Source organism: Wyeomyia smithii, chromosome 2, assembly GCF_029784165.1.
Source record: "Wyeomyia smithii strain HCP4-BCI-WySm-NY-G18 chromosome 2, ASM2978416v1, whole genome shotgun sequence".
NCBI classification, from domain to species: Eukaryota; Metazoa; Arthropoda; class Insecta; order Diptera; family Culicidae; genus Wyeomyia; species Wyeomyia smithii.
Genome location: NC_073695.1, coordinates 89,556,595 through 89,573,371, shown reverse-complemented (window position 1 = coordinate 89,573,371; position 16,777 = coordinate 89,556,595). Strand labels below are relative to the sequence as shown.

At 37.6% G+C, this 16,777-nt stretch overlaps 2 protein-coding genes across 7 annotated transcripts in view; one reads left to right on the top strand and one right to left on the bottom strand.

Annotated features, from left to right (window-relative positions):
• LOC129725116 (transcription factor CP2-like protein 1) overlaps positions 1 to 1,986 on the top strand; it is a 35,221-nt gene extending 33,235 nt beyond the window's left edge. For all 4 annotated transcript variants that reach the window (XM_055680574.1, XM_055680572.1, XM_055680571.1 and 1 more), the window contains 3 exons: positions 10 to 387; positions 451 to 525; positions 590 to 1,986. In XM_055680574.1, coding sequence (XP_055536549.1) covers positions 10 to 387; positions 451 to 525; positions 590 to 1,067 — 931 coding nt within the window. In that variant the 3' untranslated portion in view covers positions 1,068 to 1,986. The remainder of the gene's footprint in view (positions 1 to 9; positions 388 to 450; positions 526 to 589) is intronic.
• Positions 1,987 to 11,705: 9,719 nt separating this feature from the next.
• On the bottom strand, positions 11,706 to 16,192 carry LOC129725114 (uncharacterized). Of its 3 annotated transcripts, none has more exons than XR_008728018.1 (3): positions 12,463 to 15,072; positions 12,119 to 12,362; positions 11,706 to 12,049 (listed from the first exon to the last, which is right to left on the bottom strand). XR_008728018.1 is itself a non-coding variant. In XM_055680569.1 (3 exons), exons 2-3 carry the CDS (start codon positions 12,824 to 12,826, stop codon positions 12,268 to 12,270), a joined length of 459 nt encoding a protein of 152 aa, XP_055536544.1. In that variant the 5' UTR covers positions 12,827 to 13,375; positions 16,032 to 16,192; the 3' UTR covers positions 11,706 to 12,267. The 3 variants fall into 3 exon arrangements, 2 of the variants coding, with proteins under 2 accessions (XP_055536544.1, XP_055536545.1); XM_055680569.1 differs by adding an exon at positions 16,032 to 16,192 and having other exon boundaries at positions 11,706 to 12,362; positions 12,463 to 13,375; XM_055680570.1 differs by lacking the exon at positions 12,463 to 15,072 and adding an exon at positions 15,086 to 16,186 and having other exon boundaries at positions 11,706 to 12,362.
• Between the last annotated feature and the right edge of the window lie 585 nt (positions 16,193 to 16,777).

Genomic DNA, 16,777 nt, shown 5'->3' with positions numbered 1-16,777 from the left:
ACTCTTTAGCATTAAACGAAATATATCACCTTTACTGGTTGCTCCGGCTTCACCGGTGCAGATCAACAAACTGGAGAACATTATGTCATCGTTCTGTAATGCACCGACGACCCCCACCAGTAAGACAGCAGTGATGGCCGCGGCGGTTGCTGCCGCCGTAAGCAGCAACCCAATTGCAATCAGCAACGTTTCTTCAACAAACAGCATCTGCAAGCTGATGGATCAAAACGTACTCTCACCGCCGCAAGTTAGCGTCGAGATGGACGACTTTGTACCGAACATTACAAAGGATTCCAGCCCATCGTCATTGAGCCAATGGCTAAGCTACCACCGGCTTAGTGTGTATGCAAAGACATTTGCACAGTTTTCTGGGTCCGATTTATTAAGGTGGGCTCAATTACCAACTTGCAAAAGTACAAACGAAAAATGCATGCCTGTCTTCTATTACAGAATGTCCAAAGACGATCTTTGCAAAATTTGTGGATTAGCTGATGGAATTCGTATGTTCAACATTCTTCATTCAAAGTAAGTACCTACTTACATACTTTGGGCAGAAATTCTTTTTACCAACAACCATAATATTTTTCAGGGCAATCACACCTCGTTTGACTATTTACGTGTGCCTTGAAAGCAATATGTACCACGCCATATATTTACATGCTAATACGCTGCCGGAGTTGATTTGCGCCCTGCAAAAGATCCCTGGCTTTATGGAAGCCGTCCACGGCGGGGCCAGCTCTTCGGATATTAACAACATGTGGTCAGGAAATTACAAGCGATCAATGAAGAGCAGCAGCAAGTATTCCAACGTTAGTACTAGCGATGCGCACACCTCGGTACCTTCACCGTCGTCTCCGATTTCTTCGTCAGTTGTTGTCCCACCACGGATCAACTTGTTCGTGAATGGCCCGAACGGGATACATGTTTTAATGACCGAAGACGTGCTGAGCAACGTAAAGGATGATAGTTTGTTTCAGCTCGAGGTCAAATCAAATGGAAACGTTTTAATGAAATCCGTTGCTGCAACCGGAAGTAGTTCTGGTTCTGGAGAAAATGATATGAATTAACTCTGTTTTTTTGTGTGTTGTGCTTCTGTTGTGCAGAAGTTATACACCAATCGTTCTATTACCGTTCTCTCTTGCAGATGGTTTACTCGTTGTTTTGCAATACTTTTTGAAATATTTCACAATGCGTGGTGTTGGATGTTTTTTTAAAATAAATTATTACTTACAATACGAACAATTCATTTGCCCTAATCGCTTATTGTTGCGCAAGATTCTATAGTCGTACAGATTATTCTGCTTTGATAATGAAATTTTTTTACTTCTCTCAGAACGTAGAGTGATATCACTCCGTCTTATCTTACATCAAATAAAATCATGTGCGATGAAAAGCTTCAGAGTAATCTAATTGTTCAAATGAAAGATGTGAAAAAAGTAATAATATATGTCGGTTTTATCATGATTTTTGAGATTCTGTCAATTTGCATTCAATGTTGTATTTTACAAATGATAGGCGACAGCAATAACAGCGATTGCGCAATATTGATGTAGCTATTTTAAAAGATTTTTAATCATCTACAATATACTATTTAGTGCAAGCTGAGTGCGTTGCACGATTAAAATTAAAGAGTTAAGAAATTTCGTACAAGTACAAAAATAGGTCATTCAATGTCGAACACAAATTTATTATAATGCATTGGTTATCCGCAAACTTTCTTTGCTGCGTACATGTGCCTTATTGTCGATGCTGTGAATACAGTACTATAATCATCAAAAATTGTAGCGTTTGAAAAATAAAATGTTGACATCAAAACCTCATATAGTTCGTAAATACAGTAGCAAGCGGTTACATCTAAAATGAGCTTAGTTCTGCAGCTGGACCAACTTATGTGGCTATATGGTATTTTTATAATGAAACAAATGTTTTGTAAACAGGAAAACTATATTACTTCATATTCAAAAATAAAACATGAAAAACCGCAAATATTGTGTAATTATTGATCCGGACTCAAGTCAAACTGGCATGTTGTACTATTAGGAAGCATGCTTTTACAGGTAAACCTAACAATACCATAAATTCTTGTTCCTTTCGTTCATACAAGTCTCGCGTAACTTTTCAAAAGGACCTAAGTAACATTGAAAGACTCTCGTTGTTCACTTTCGCTTTGATTATTAACTATCTTATTTTTACATACCAGTACCATATAATACTCTTTGCATGGTAAGCTAGCAAAACATTACAATCTTTCGATTTGTGGCAAGAAATCGGTGAAAGCTTTAATAATGACGCTGTAATTAGCGATACAGAGCCAGAGAGAAGAGAATCGCTCATTGTTGCTCAGGTCCTTTCCAAAAGTTACGCGAGAAATGATCTATTTGCTATCTATTTTGCCATTTGTTCACTATCCGCAGTCGGCATGCATAAAAGAATGCTGCACACCTAACTTTATATGACGTCTTGAAAGTTTTTTGATTTACAGCAGGACCCATAAGGCTGAATTACAGAAGCTTCGACGGATAACTCGTGGTATATAAAACACATGGACGAGTCGAGTCGACTTGATTCTGTAATAGAGCTCATGTCCTCCAAAACCACTCTGAAGCTACGAAGCTCAACTGAAGGTTTATAAGATACCTTAATGATTTCTGCATGGCGTCTCACTGTACCATATAATTCGAGCAGTTGAGTATAGCTTGCGGTTCATGCGATTGTGCCACATCTTATCTCCAATTTCACCTCTGAGAATTGATAGCAGAATTTTACGCATGGAAACATCAATAGCACGTCCACAGGCTTCTTTCAACGTGAATGATTTTCAGATGCAGTGAATTTATATCGTTTGAACATGTTATTATTGTATCAAAATGGCTGACTGTTTCATTTTCCCGCTAAGCCATTTCACCTAACTGAATATGGTGCTGCCTTAAAATCTATTATTTAGAGTAAGTCCCTGTGAGAGCATATCCTAAGCTCTGGGTTCTGATTTTGTGAATCAAGTCTTCATATCGCTGGTAAAGTAATTGTCAGCCTCAGCAGAAAGCAATTGCAAGAATTTCTTACTTAGCTTAGGTGAGCGCAAGTAACCGCAAGGTTACAGAGTTCGCTTTGTCGAGTGGATGGTCGTGGATTCGAATCTTCGTAGAATTAGGCCATTCGATGTCAAAAAGGACTTAAGCATGGGTTTATTCTCAGGCACCCTACCACTTACCCTTCTTTTACACTGAATTCTATAATACCTTTGCGTGACTTCCCCTTAGCGAAAAATAAATCCCTCTTATCTATAAAACTGGCCAGAAGCACGTACGACGAAGCTTCTCCAGGGAATTATAGTTGGCGATGTTTGGCAGGAGAAAGGAGGAAGAAAAAGGGAAATCGCATTACACACAAGCACGGATAAAAGCAATAATAATAATAAGCATGCCACTTCTTAATAGCGGTATTACTAACAATTGAAGTGTGGGATACAGCAGACACCCATGCATATCTTACAATAGATCAACGACTCTGGTTGCAGTGAGGAAGTCCATACAGGAAAAAAATACTTTTTTTTATTCTCGCTTATTTTCCGTCGGTCTAGTTCCGCCACTGTTGTGCCAATCACCGACGCCCGGGAGACGACTCCACCCAGGACCCTAACTCACGACCCGTTGATTAACGGACCGACGCCAACGGCTTTACCTCCTCATGCGATGGAAGGCGTGATCCCAGAGATTTTTCGCCTCAGAAAATCTCCCGGTGTCCGTTTAGCTTGAATCTAGACCAGTTGGGTTGGTTGTGAGTGGATCACGCCACCTCACAACCATCGACACCTATGTCGGCGTTGTGATTCGAACCCAGGCGTCGAGCGTGGTTGGCGGAGACGTTACCAAGGCCCCCGCCTGAAAAAAATACTTAGCTTTACTGATTGCACATATCTATGGTTGCTACTCTGTGATTGATCCGAATCAGTAAAATTGCACAGTGAATCAACTGAATTGGACTGACCGACCTTTCTCATTATGCAAGTTTTAGTGTCTTGTATACTCAGAGCCGGATTAAGGGGGGGGGGGGAGGGGATAATGGGGGGCTCGGGCCCCATCGTGAGAAAGCAAATGAATTCGGACCTAAGGAGGTGGTTATGAAATATACGCATACTTAAGTCCTTTGATAACCAAAAATGACCTGCTTCTACTAAAGATTTGAACTCACGACCATCAGCTCATTAAAGCGGCCGCTGTAACCTTGCGGCTACTAGCTCTCGGAATTTCTTATTGTGATAAAGCGTAAGATATATTTTCCTTTTGATAAATTGTATGAAGACTTCAAACTGACGTAAGCAGAATTGTCAAAAGGGTGAGTAATTAATTTCGAACTTTGCATTATAGCGTCCGCCATTATGGCGCGTAAAAAGCTGGATAGTTTCACTGTCCTGACACCCAGGGCATTGCTTTTTAGCTTCTTGAAATTTGCTCTAACGTGTCATTAGTTGTTGCGTCTTGGAACTCGGAAGCGGTTTTTCATCGCCCATAGCATGCTAGAATTTTGCCAAATCAGTCACTGAAGGTGGGTACCGTCTATTTACTTGTTTTTATGTAGATTAGATGTTTTGACTTACAATCAGAAATGCTCTTAGTTAACACATTCCTAAGTGTAGCAGTTTTTGAGATTTTAAAGAAAACAGTTCTGTTAGTAAAAACAGTAATTTTGATTTAAAAAAAACTGTCGAAATATAAAATAGCCTCGAATACGGAAGATGATGAACCAGTTCGTAGAGCAAATCCATCAATTTATTGGTCGTATCGAAAGCAGAATGAACGAAGCACAGGTAAATTATTATGTTGTTGGACGTTTCGGACGACTCTCATCAGACACTTTTTGATCCCTAATAAGAAAACTCGCTTACTAAGCAATTCTTGAGCCTAGAGAATATTTCATTTGAATGATATTTGTACAATTTGATTCTCAACAACAATAGCCTACATGAATTCTAAACGCTGTAACTACATTGCGTATTTATTTTAGTCCAATATTTTAGAACGCAGCTGGGTGAACTATCAATTCTGTTTCTTAGATAACACAAAATCTTGACGTATTTTGCATTTCTAAGACATTTGGCATCAAAAAAACATTTTTTTAGGTATCGAAATTTTTTTTTTCATCGGTCAAAAAGTTGTAACTTTGATTGCTTCAAGACACGGATCGAGTTCTTATTCGTTTTGTTGCTGAAAATAACTCGAATATTTATCAATAGATCACGAATCAATCAATTTTCAAGACTTATCGCATCTTCGTGGAAACATTTCACCGTTCAAAATGGTCGAGAAATAATTCCACGCGAAACGTCGCTTATTCCGTTTTCACTTCAGTGATATGACACTCATAATAACCCAGATTTCACGGCAGATGTCACTTAGCGACGTTTTTCCTACTTAAGTGAGTCCCGTAATAGGGCTTTATTCACTTCACTCTGATTTCACCATGAAGTGACTCCCATAATAAGCACCACTGTCTCCGACAAAAAACGTTGAGAAAATAGTTGCCTGAAAATAGTGGCCAAGTCACTGAAAAGTGACCCGCTTCGAGCCCTGCTCTGAGGAGAAAAAGCCCCAGTATTATGGGCCAATATGCTTTTCGTGCGAAACCGCTGCATTAATGAGCTAAACTCTTAAGTTTTCGAATTAATGTCGGTAGACTCCCGACAGCTGATAATTTGTTGTTGTTTTCACCACAGTCGCAAAAAGTCGGCCGTGGAAAATATGGCTAGAATTCGAGAAAATCATCGTTTTATTCAACAAAATGAATGAAACTGTAAATAATTGATATGTCGGCCGTGGAAAATATGGCTAGAATTCGAGAAAATCATCGTTTTATTCAACAAAATGAATGAAACTGTAAATAATTGATATGTATTTATCGAATTATAAAATATCCGTTCTAAATTTCTTACTTTTACTATTATTATTCGCTGCTAAAAATTGGCCTATATTACTGGTCATGAAATTCGGTTTTCCCAGTGTTATAGACCACCCTGTGATATCGGCTAGGCTATATTTTGTATTGGTTTTTAACGTATGTTAATGACTTTTGATGGTCAAATTGTAGTTTAGAGAAGGTGAACAACATTTCTCTGCATGACTCTGCATGTTTCCTGCACTAATGAGCATAACTCTTGAATGTATTTATGTTTCGGCATTTCAAGTAGTGTAGAAACTGGCACTTATGTTCGTTCATCCTGAATTTTCATTATCTTGCTTTAAAGTCAATTTTTTACCATGTAAAACATTTCTAATCTTTGATTACCGCACCCAGTTTAAAAATTCAGGCTTCTTCTTGACTTAATGAGCGCTCGCTGATGGTTCATCCCGCATTTTCACAGTTATCAATTGCGCTGTTATGCTCTAAGGCAGCCGACCGAATTTCCAACATCGAAATGACAGATGACTGTATTGGGAATCGATCTCTAGCCTTCCAGACTGGACTGCTGTGCTCTTTCCAACGAAGTTATAGGGCCCTATTGTATAAACATATGAGTATTCAAAGCATGAAAAAAACAAAAACTTTGATACAACCCAGAGCAAAATAAAACAATAATGTATTATCGTATTTATGATATTCTAACCTTCCTCTCGATGTTAACTTCACTGTCGAAATTACTCTTTAAAATAATGTCTTTGTCTTTGAAACAAAAAAAATATTCGTCTGGCTCTTAATACTGGGAGCATTGGCCCATAATACTGGAAAAGTCAAAAAGTGGCCCACAGGGCCGGCGTCACATTATATTCCCGAGTGGGTAGTAAGGAATAGGGAAGGTTCATGGGTCACAAAGGCGTAGCCGGAGAGGGGGGGGGGCGACCTACTGATACCTGAACATATTTTAAGAAAAATCGATAGTGCATCATCAATTGGGTGCCAATGAAATGTTTAAGAGAAGTTAGATATTCGAATTTCGTTCAGTAGTAATGTTTCCCATGAGTTTCCTAGGGAAGGTAATTATATAGGCTCATTAGCAAAAGCAATTCCACGCACTTGCGAGTGGCTTGACGAGAGTTTACCGAAACATTCGCCATGGTGGACGGAAACATGGTGTAGGCATGTTTTTGAGTTCTTCCTTAGTTTTATTTATCAATTCCTCCTCAATTTTCGCGTCAAAATTGTTGGAGTAGGTTTTACGCTCCTGGTTTGCCCAGAAACTCTGGATGGGACGCAGCTGGGGAACGCTGGGTGAGTTGGTCGACCTGAGTACCGCGTCAATTTTCAGCCGCCTTATCTCCTCCAACGATTGCTTCGAGTAGTGAGCCGACACCAGATCCGGCTAGAGCACCGCGTCTTCGCCCCTATGGTATTTTTTGATGAACGACGCAACTTCCGGCAGGCACTTCGTACTATAAATTTCCCCGTTCACGGCCAGTACGGAGCTTCTCGCTGATTGACAGCCACAGCAGCACCTTCTTTGGAAACTTGGTGTGTGAAATGAATTTAACCCCAGAGGTCACTTCCTTCATGAGGAAAGTAAAATACGGAGTGCCCTGCCAGTCGTTGTTATCCAGGGTGAGATACTGCCGTGAGATAACAAAGTGACGTAAATACCATTATTTCGAATATGGGGTTTTTATGCCAATTTGTTCGTTATTCAAAGACCCATCTTTTGGTATCTTTCTTTTAGTTGTTACTTATTCGTACGTTGCATAAAGTCAAGAAAACAAAGTAGCGTAGGCACCATTTTCATAAAAAAAAGACAAGGAACCCGTTCGTTTTTGGGCCGTATTGAAAAATAGATCAAATGGATGTACGTCACAATGTCATATCACGGCAAGATAGGTCTCGGTGTCGACCACCACCATCACGTCGCGATTCGCCGGAAAAATCGGCTCGACCATCTTATTCAGCAGCTGTCATTGCCTGCAGGCTGGCTGCAGCTCCGAGACCAATGGACGGGACTGCCGCTTTCGTCAGGTAGGCTTTTCCACTGTTTGGCCGGTTGAACCGACCTTCCGATCAAGCGTACGCAACGATGTAGCCACTTTCCCTTCGGTCTTCCTCTTCAGCATTTTTGGTGCTTCTTGTCGCTCAGGGCCGTCAGTCGTCCGGAACCGGTCTTTCTTTCGATGCTCTGATTGTAGTCCAACAGTGCCAAGATGTTGTAGATACCGGAACAAGCGTAACTGGCGTCCCTTTTCCGTCTGTTTTCGCGGCGGGGTAATGTTCTTTGATCGCGTACACTTCTGAACGGAATAGCTTCATTGTTTTCGCCATTACGGTTAGAGTTCGAGTCAATTTTTTTCTGCTGACTCATGGCTTACTGTGATTGACGCTGCATGGGTAGTTTCGTCAGTGCGTGTCAAGGTAAACTCATGAAAAATCAGCTTTTTGGGCATTTTTTTTCAATACAAAAGTCAGGGCACAGAAACTTTTTCTTCTCGAAAAAAGTCTCCATCCAAAATTTGAGCTTAATCGAACTTCTGATAAGGTTTCACTCACAATCGTGAAAATCTTACATGTTTGACCAACCTTAAAATGCACAAGAGTAGTTGTTTAAGTTTCCGAAATCATTTTTTTTATAGCAAATCTCTTAGAAATGCATGAAATGTAGAGATCTGATGTTGTTTCATTAAAATTTGTTTTAAAAACCAAAAATAAAAATCAGGGACATAAAAACTTTTGCGTTGGTAGACTCGAGCTACACCAGAACACATAAAAATTATTCCCAGCTCAAACATTTCTTTCATCGATCAAAAAACTGTAACTTTGACCGTTTTTAAACTCTACTTCCCGAAGTCCGATCGAGCTCAAATTAGGCATGGGAAATTTTTACGATAAAACAAAACTTTAGAACTCTGTCGTTAATGAAATTTAGAACTCTATCGTAAATGAAACAATTAAAAGAATAATCATTTTCCCTGAGAAACGTTACAACTGTACATAAATATGTAGATTTATAACCTCTCGGTCAACGATATAAAAAAAAATCTGTTGCTCGCAACATTACATTTCTTTTTGGTTTTTCCCGATAGTTCCGTGTGGGTAAGTACCCACATGGATATTTTCCGAGTGGGTACTACTACCCATACTACCCACATGAAACGCCGGCCCTGGTGGCCCATAAATAAATGTTGTGTGAACAAAAAAAATCGGGAGAGCATATCATTTTGTGGGTTTTTGATTGAATAAGTTTTGTAAGAACGGAAAAGTATTTTCAACATCAAGCTTCAATGTATTTACTACGAGTTAGTTAAAAAACGAAGGTGTAATCTTATTTTTTTCGACTTTTAATCGTTAATTCAAAATTACAATTATGCGTAGCTGGCCCTTAATACTGGGATGACTGTAGATTGATGATTGCAAATATTTTTAGAACCAGAACGGTTCGTTCGATCAGTAAGACGTCTTTGGTAAAGTTGTAGATAATAATTGTATTCTCTCGAAAAAAAAAAAATTACACTGTGAAAAAACATAAAAAATTCAGATGTTTTTTTTTTCTTTTTTTCCATTTCGTCAAGTTTTTTTTTCTCTGTGTGGACTTATCACTGCAACCAGAGACAATTGATCTATTGTATTGCCCAGTTGTTTTCTGTATTTCGCAGTTCTTATATTGGCAGTATCATCATTGAAGTAAGTGATACACTTATCATTTATATCCGTACTTGTGTATAAGGTTTCACCCTTCCGTTTCAAGCTTACTGCTCTACTATACCAAGTATCTTTCCATACTACTAATATCACCAAATTACAATGCCGTAGAGAGAGACTTCAGCTAACAGTCCTCTCTGGCCCGGTTTATTGTGAGACAGACTTATTATGTCAAGAGGAAGGAGTCTTATCGAAACCTCGTTCCTTGTACCGATATCGCCAATCACGATTCCCTGGACAAGAACTTCTGAACCTGATTTCCAAGATCAAGCTTCACAAAAAAGCGCAAGGGTATTAGCGTGACTGCTGTACATTTTGTTTTGTTATGTTTTACACAATGTTTGAAATAAAAATAATCAAAAAATATTTTCTGTTCTTTTAATGGAGAGTATTATTAGCTTGTTTGCAGATTACTCTAGTTATTTTCATAAATTACTAGATATATGAAAAATCATTTGAATCAACAAAAAAAAAATGATGGCTTCAATTACTTTGCAAAAGATTGCCAAGGTGTACTCGATGTATGCTATAGAAAAGTAGCGTATTTTTACCTTGAAACGGGAGACTCCTCATGGCATAAATTCCTAACAAACTTTTTTGGTTGAAGAATTGATTGCAGAAGCACCAACTAAAATGTAATAATTTTGAAACGAAATGTAACTATCGTTCTTTCTATTGTTTCCCCTTAAGGTTTGATTCCAGCATTTCACAAAGACATAAATTTAAAAAAAAAACTTCATTACACCATATTGAATAAACATCTTTAAAAAGCTCTCAATTTCATTCACATCTTTAACTACCCTAACTTATATGTTATTAGGAGTCTTACTTTCTACAGAGTGTTTGTACATAAACTGTCGTTAAACGTCAACATAAATATTGTCATCGGCAAGTATAATACAGTGGAATGGGGTGAAATTGATCAACTGAAAATTCGTGATAAAAAATACTAATTAACCCTCTAGTGCCCAGTGCCGCCTCTAGGCGGTCCTCAGTCGAACCTCTAAAAAGCTTCAATAAGAACTTTAAAAATGTTTATGAGGCTTAATAGTGATTTTTTCGAATTCCGTCTAAAAATTAATTTGGGTACTAGAGGGTTAAAAGTTATTGCTCTTACAACACTAGGCAATGTTAACGTGTCCTTAAACGCGACGTTTGCATGATTCACATACCTGTCGAAGTTAACCCTTGCATGCCCGGTGCAATTTTTCATATTTTCGAAAAATTCTTCTAACTCAGTCAAAACTCAATCAAATTTGATCAAACAAGTTTCCAAATAACAAAAACAAAGTATTGAATTTTTTAAAAGTAATCTTAGTTGAGGGTTAATTACGTTAAATTTGGAGAAGTGAGTAAAGTTTGATAAAAACTCAAGAAATATAATTTTCAACAATGATCATTCCATACCATTAAAGAAATACTGATTCGCAGGAAACCACACAGATTTTAATTTCAGAGCTAGTTTTTGAGCTTTTGCAACAAACCGAATTGAAATCGGTCTAACGACGATCAAATAAGGGCAAATTTAGCAACAAGCGGCTCGTGAACCAAAATCAACAAATTTTAACCTGAAATATCGTTATTTTCGTTTCCAAACTAGCTGTAAATGATATTTTTCAGTACAGAAATCATCATTTATCTTTAGCATATCGAAAAAAAGCACATTGTCAAAAGAATGTATGGATTTCAATGGTGTTCAATTTCACCCCAATTCACCTCATAGTACCTTATAGAATGATCGAATTTATTTCATGAAGTAGACGATAGAAATTTCACCAATAGCCATAGAGGTTTACTGGAGCAAATACCAGTACTTGTTTTAAAATTATACTATTTCGTGGAAAATGTATATAAAGCTAGTAAAGCTTGGAAATTGTTATAAAAATTGATCAATTTCACCCCGTTCCATGGTACCAAAAGTGCTAACAAATTTGATAACACGGTGAGGAAGAGTTGAATGGATAGAAAATGTATATGAAGATCACGGTTGATAAAAAAAGTCAAAATCAAATATCTCTCTTATCAATGATAAAATACACTCTACCGATTGTGAGTTGCCTGGTTCTCGGATATGTTGTGAAACATGAAATGTGCACTTATTCTTTTTTCACTTTCAAGAGTTTAATAAACCGTCATATATATGTATACCATTTACCGACAGAAAAATATTTCCATTCACAACTAATATCAGCTACTTCAAGAAGTGTTGCAAACTTTGATTCGGCTCTTTAACATGTATAAGTAAAATATTGTATTTGTCCTGAATTTTTCTCGTAGTACCTTTGCCAGACTTTTTCGAATGGGTACTGGAAAATGTATTCAACAAGTTTCAAAATAACGAATTTAAACTATGTGACGTTTGTTACATAATAAATTTGCATCTGCTAGGTAGACTTTTTCTGTGCTCCAATAGATTATAACATATTATTTTGTATTGCAACTGTTAGAAACAAAAACAAGTATGGAGTAATTGTTAGTCACTGATCAAACTATTCATATAAAGTCTCACTTAATTGCATTTAGTGGGGTGTAGCACGGAGGATACCAACCGAGCGTAGTCTACGAGTCTTTTACGTGTGGAATGTTTTTGTGCAGATGGTTGTGGCGGGCTGTTTTACTTCCGGTGCATCCGCTACAGCTGCCACGCTGAACTAGCGCTCATTTCTTCTTTTTGGCTTGTTTAGCCTTTAGTTTTTCCTCCCGTTTGCGCTCCTTTTCCGTTAAGGAAAGGTACAGTTTGTAACCGAAGAATACTAAAAGGAAAGAGTGAAAATGCTCAATGAACAGAATAAAATTAGTTTTAACACTATTTTTACAAGCGATGTTTTCATGAAAATTTATACTTAAACTAACCAACAAACAATAGGATTAACGAGCCGAAGGCTATCACCAGATAGAAATTGATCTCTTCCTGAAACACTGCGGGTGCCCCAAAGTGTGGTATCGATTGCTGTGCATTTAAGTTTTCCTCAGCCACCTTTTCTTGCTTGACCATTTCATTTAGACTTTTCAATTGATTCACAAACTGGCCCTTAAATTCCCGAACAAACTGATGTTTTTCATCGTCGGAAAGGGTAACGAACATTGCCGATAGTTTCTTCAAGTTAGCAACTAAGCTATTGGCTAATTCCCGCTTGTCCTTGTTCTGGAGCAGCTCGGAGATCGCTTCCGACTGCAGTGCTTCGGTGAAGGGGTTCTGCTCGATGTTCGAATCCATTTCCTCACAGTTATGTTGTCCGATAAAATGATGCTAATTCAACTAACTCGGTCAACCGAAGGTTCGTTTCACTGAGTAAATATAAACATTCTATTCACACCGTGTTATTCTCGAGGGTAGACCTCGACATAACGGTGGGAACTCTACGCCTGTTATAAAAAACAATTGTTTTTGGAATTCACTCAATTAACGTGCGTGTCGCGTGCGGTAGTTGAATAAATGCAAAACCGCGAACTTTCATAGAACATCTGCGGTAGGTATCGAATTTGATACTGAATCGTCTTGAGCAGCGAAGTGCTATTTCGCTCGAAAAGGTGACGTCTTTATCTATGTATCAGCAGGTTTGAATGCAAACAACGTTCCCTTGCACTCAGACAGATTACTTTGTTATCTTAGCAACTCAAGTATTGATTAGATCCCCAGAGAAACCCACGTGGCACCTGTTTGCCTGCGCTAGTGAAAGTAACCTCGTGGATATGTTCGTTAGACAACGAATTATTTTTAGATAAGCAATATTTTTCTATAGGAATAGTTTCCTGACATCAATCTCTGCAAATAATAAATATTTTTACATATTATTGATTTTCAAAAATTGAATCAAGCGGATCGATAATTGTAACGTTATTTCTTTTATTATAATCTCGTATAGGTACTTGCAGCATCAACCATTTAAATGGGAAAATGTAACGCAAATTAATTTGTTAACTCGCACAGAATGGGTTGTGCGTGTGGTACCTACATGCTTCAAATATTCTACTCAAATATTTACCCGCCGTTAAAGTTTGATACGTTTAACGAAGTAGTTAGGATTTCCGAGCTAAGACATACGTAAATCTTTGATCAAATAAAAACCAGATTTCACTGTTAGGCGTACGGAAGAATGAAGGCTGCATGCGTTATTGTTTGTTGACTGCTGTCTCTGTTTATTGACTATTCTGACACAGAGAAGCGGACGTGTCACTTATCAACTTTACAACAATCACCAAAAATTCACGCAGGTACGCTGTTTGCAGTTTTTATGGTTAACTCAGAAGAGTCTTCATAGCTAAATAAAGGTTAATTGACACAAAATGATGTAATTACAACCTTACAGTAAGAAAGCTGTCTAAGGGTATGCTATTAATTTTTTCAAGAATTACGTCTGTACGCTTAGCATTGATTACCATGTCAGCCATCGGCATAAAACATTTAAAATTCGCAAGATTGAATAAAATATTTGAAATTCGCAAGATATAGATTGTCAGAATATGCGTGATGACAAAAGGAAAAAAAATTCTTTCCTTTACTCTCTTATGCAAAAAACCAAACAAATATCAGCAGCTTTGTAGTCTCGAATTAAGGCCCAAACACAATGGATACGTTTGCGTTGCGTTGACGTTGTTTTGACAGAAACTGTATGGGCTAACTGTCAAATTGCCGCAAACGCAGCCGCTACGTATCCATTGTGTTTGGGTCTTTAGAACAGTAAGCATCTCTGCGATCATAACGTTGATCATTTTGAACGATGTTTGAATCGGTTTTGTTTCTATTTTTATTTATTAGACAAAAAAATTACTACATGACTTTTTCAGTATACAAATGCTTCCCAATTAGTCTCGAGGTACGACACTGGTTGTAAGTCGTCGTATGTTCGAATCCGGGTTCGAGAGACTGCTAGTGTCAGTGCAATTGTAGCGCTGGTCACGCAACTGTACTGTACACTAATAGTTGACCGCGAAGTCAATCAAAAGATCATGATCCGATGGCGGAAATTTGGAACATAATATTATTTGAAATTATTGTTTTAATGAAGTTTGTATATTTTTGAGAAAATTAAAATTCACTAACCAATTTTCTTGAAAATATGTCACTTGGTTCACAAAAAGTTAGGGTATTTTGCAAATCATAATTTTTAGTTCATAAATTAGTAAACGTTATTACTTTCCTTAATTTTTTTTAATCAAAATAAAAATTAGGTAATCATCTTGTTCTTGACACTATTAAATCGACCAAATTTCAAGTTAGTATTTTTTTAATAAATTAATAACGAATTAATACGAACGTATGTCTTTGTTACTTTTCAGCTTTTCGAGTCTGTTTATGCGGTCTTTTCAAGCGATGTGGTATGTAAACCTACCGTGAATAAAGTCAAAGGGTAATATCTATTTTTATGCCTGATATTTTATGTACCGTAAAACTGCAAAGAAGAAAACTAACGTGTTCTCAAATAACAGTACAATCACATATGATACGAGATTTCCAAATACATAAAATTCTTACCAAAAACTGATGCTATGATCACCACCATTGTTAAGAATACAAGATAATCTGAGAAACCAGTTTCTAATCTCCGTCCCTTCATTGAATTTCTCAGTACTTCGCTTTTTAGCTGCTCTTTCTCTTCATCCGACATGCTGTCCATGGTCTCCAGCATTTCGAGAAACTGCTCCAAACTGGGCATCTTGAAGTTGCCTTCATTGCCGATAGGCATTTGAGGGATTTCCTGGCTGGCATCGTTAGAGCCAACCGTTTCAAACATTGCTTCGTCAATTACGTTATCCATGACCTTGCAGGCTCTCGAAAGGATACTTTAAAATTGATAATTTTTGACCACGTTGCAAAGCGACTTAATTCGACTAGACCAACTCATCGACAACACAAACACTGAATGTGAATCCAAAATACTCACAAGAAGCAATCGAAATGCGGGAAAATAGGAAGGTACAGTAAAACAGTAAAGTGATAAGACGTACCTGAACGACATTATCAGTGCCGGGTACTAAAAACCACAAAAGTGCATTGATGGAGTAAGATGAAATACATATTTACTTTCATTTCCCCTAAAATACATAGCAAAAATAGAAAATGTTTTCCAAAACTTTGTAGCTTGTTTTACATGCTTTGTATGTTGTGAAAATAAACTAATTTAGCTGCCTTAACCCATTCTTCGCGGGTTAGGTTTTTTCGTACCAATGGGTAACTCAATTTTGATTCCATTTTAAAAATTATACAATAATTAACAGCCGTACGAAATAGGATTAAAAGCCGTAGGAAAATAAATATGTAGATCTTTCATTCGAAGAACAGTTTGCCCGTGGTTTTGGAGATGAAGTTACATTTTTCTTTGCGAGGGATAAAGGAATTTAAGGATACATGTTTCAACTTTAGATAGGCACTTCTCTGTGGATTAATCTATAGGTTACCCAGAGAATTAATCTGCAAATACCCAGTGTAGACTCTTATCACAAATTCGCTTATCAGGACTCGGTAAAAATTATTGGTAACACACGATTTCAACTTCAGTTTAAAGTTTGCTTCGCTACCATATGGAGTGACGTGCTTCCACGTTGAACCACTTTGTTTACTTGATGACGAAAAACTAAGTTAAATTTCTTCAGTACTTACCGGATAGGCCGACGACCACAATTGCTGGAATGACGAAAACAATGTTTGGAAATCCGTGTTGAAATGGATCATTACTGGAGCTTAGCTCAACCATTTTTGAAAATTTGGCTTTTGGTAGGATGTTTTTATTACAATCTAAATGTCTGTTTTAGAAAATATATAATTTGTATCTTTATCAGTCAGTAGTATATATCAAACTACCTACAGCGGGTTTCCGTTAAAAAGATGGGATTTTCACGCTGAAATCCGGCAAACTTTCGAGGGTTTATTAAAATCTTTCAAATCCAACAAGTTAAATTCATTCACAACACGTAGGCAGTAATGCTGTAAAAATTTCAGATGTGTGCGTGTCATTTGTTTCGCTGTCATTCTAAGTGCGATGTATTAATCAATGATCAAAAGAAATGGTGAAGATAGGGATAGGCAAACGGTTTACGAGCCGTTCACGTGAACCGGTTCGTAGAGAACATCAAACGAACGGTTCACATGAAACTGAAACCTAATAAGACGAGCAATAACAAGACACACAGCTCCATGAATGTGACAGTCAACAAGGTCAAAGCGCCT

Bases quoted from the DNA above. Each gene is read 5' to 3' on its own strand.
- LOC129725114 (XM_055680569.1), bottom strand. From the start codon at position 12,826: ATGGATTCGAACATCGAGCAGAACCCCTTCACCGAAGCACTGCAGTCG. The intron at 12,363-12,462 runs GTTAGTTTAAGT...CTTTCCTTTTAG, and splicing joins GTTAATCCTATTGTTTGTTG to TATTCTTCGGTTACAAACTG.